Source organism: Carlito syrichta, unplaced genomic scaffold (genome assembly GCF_000164805.1).
Source record: "Carlito syrichta isolate Samal-C Ts95f unplaced genomic scaffold, Tarsius_syrichta-2.0.1 Scaffold107564, whole genome shotgun sequence".
Classification (NCBI taxonomy): Eukaryota; Metazoa; Chordata; class Mammalia; order Primates; family Tarsiidae; genus Carlito; species Carlito syrichta.
Window position 1 is genome coordinate 59,790 of NW_007051660.1, and position 801 is coordinate 60,590.

Below are 801 nucleotides of genomic sequence, written 5' to 3' on the forward strand. Positions count from 1 at the left end.
GCTGTGGGGCTGCGTCAACGCTGCCCTGGGTGGAGGAGTGGAGAATAGCCCCGTCCCCAGGGCCTTACCTTGGCCTCCCCTTTCTGGCAGGGAGGGACTGGACAGGGACAGGGGGAGGGCCAGGCCGGGGCGGGGCACCACTGGGCAGCACACTCTGGTTCCTAGCCCTTAGCCACCGCCGCCAGCATGGGGAGTCCTTCGGGGCCCCCAGGCCTCCTCCAAGTCCCACACCTCCTCCTCCTCCTCTGCCTGGTCAGCCTCCTCCCAACGCTGCTCCAAGTAAGTCAAGTAAGTGCAGGAAGCAGGGTCCGCGGGGTGGGGGCACCAGGAGCTGGGAGCTCCCTGTTCTCATAACCTGGGGTGGAGGAGGAGGAGTGTGTCGGAGGGAGCTTGACGGCCAGCCGGCTAGGGTTGGGGATCCCCGTGTCGCCCTTTGAATGACGTTGCAGACTGTGTTTTGTGCAGACTGTGTGGAGATTGATGGAGACTGAATGCCTGGATGAGGGAACAGGAGAAGAGGAGATGAAACTCTGAGGCCAGCTAGAACGGACAGGGAGGACCTATAGATGAGTGGGGGGGGGGGGTGCTGGGCTGAAACCCTAGTGTCAGGGACTTGCCCACCTCAGGTCCAGAAGTTCCCTGTTTCCTGTCCACTCTCCCATGACACTGAGAGAACCAACCTCTCTAAGCGTTTGTCAGGACTCTGAGCTTCCCCAGCCACACCCCATGCCCTGTGGCCAGAACCAAGTTCTCCCCTGGGGCGCTGGGGTGAAGGGATGGAGAGCAGCCATCAAGGGGTAG

At 62.3% G+C, this 801-nt stretch overlaps 1 protein-coding gene across 1 annotated transcript in view; it reads left to right on the forward strand.

The window, feature by feature from the left end:
* Positions 1-186: 186 nt before the first annotated feature.
* CRHR2 (corticotropin releasing hormone receptor 2) overlaps positions 187-801 on the forward strand; it is a 46,166-nt gene continuing 45,551 nt past the window's right edge. The window contains exon 1 of the mRNA XM_008067554.1: positions 187-279. Coding sequence (XP_008065745.1) covers positions 187-279 — 93 coding nt within the window. The remainder of the gene's footprint in view (positions 280-801) is intronic.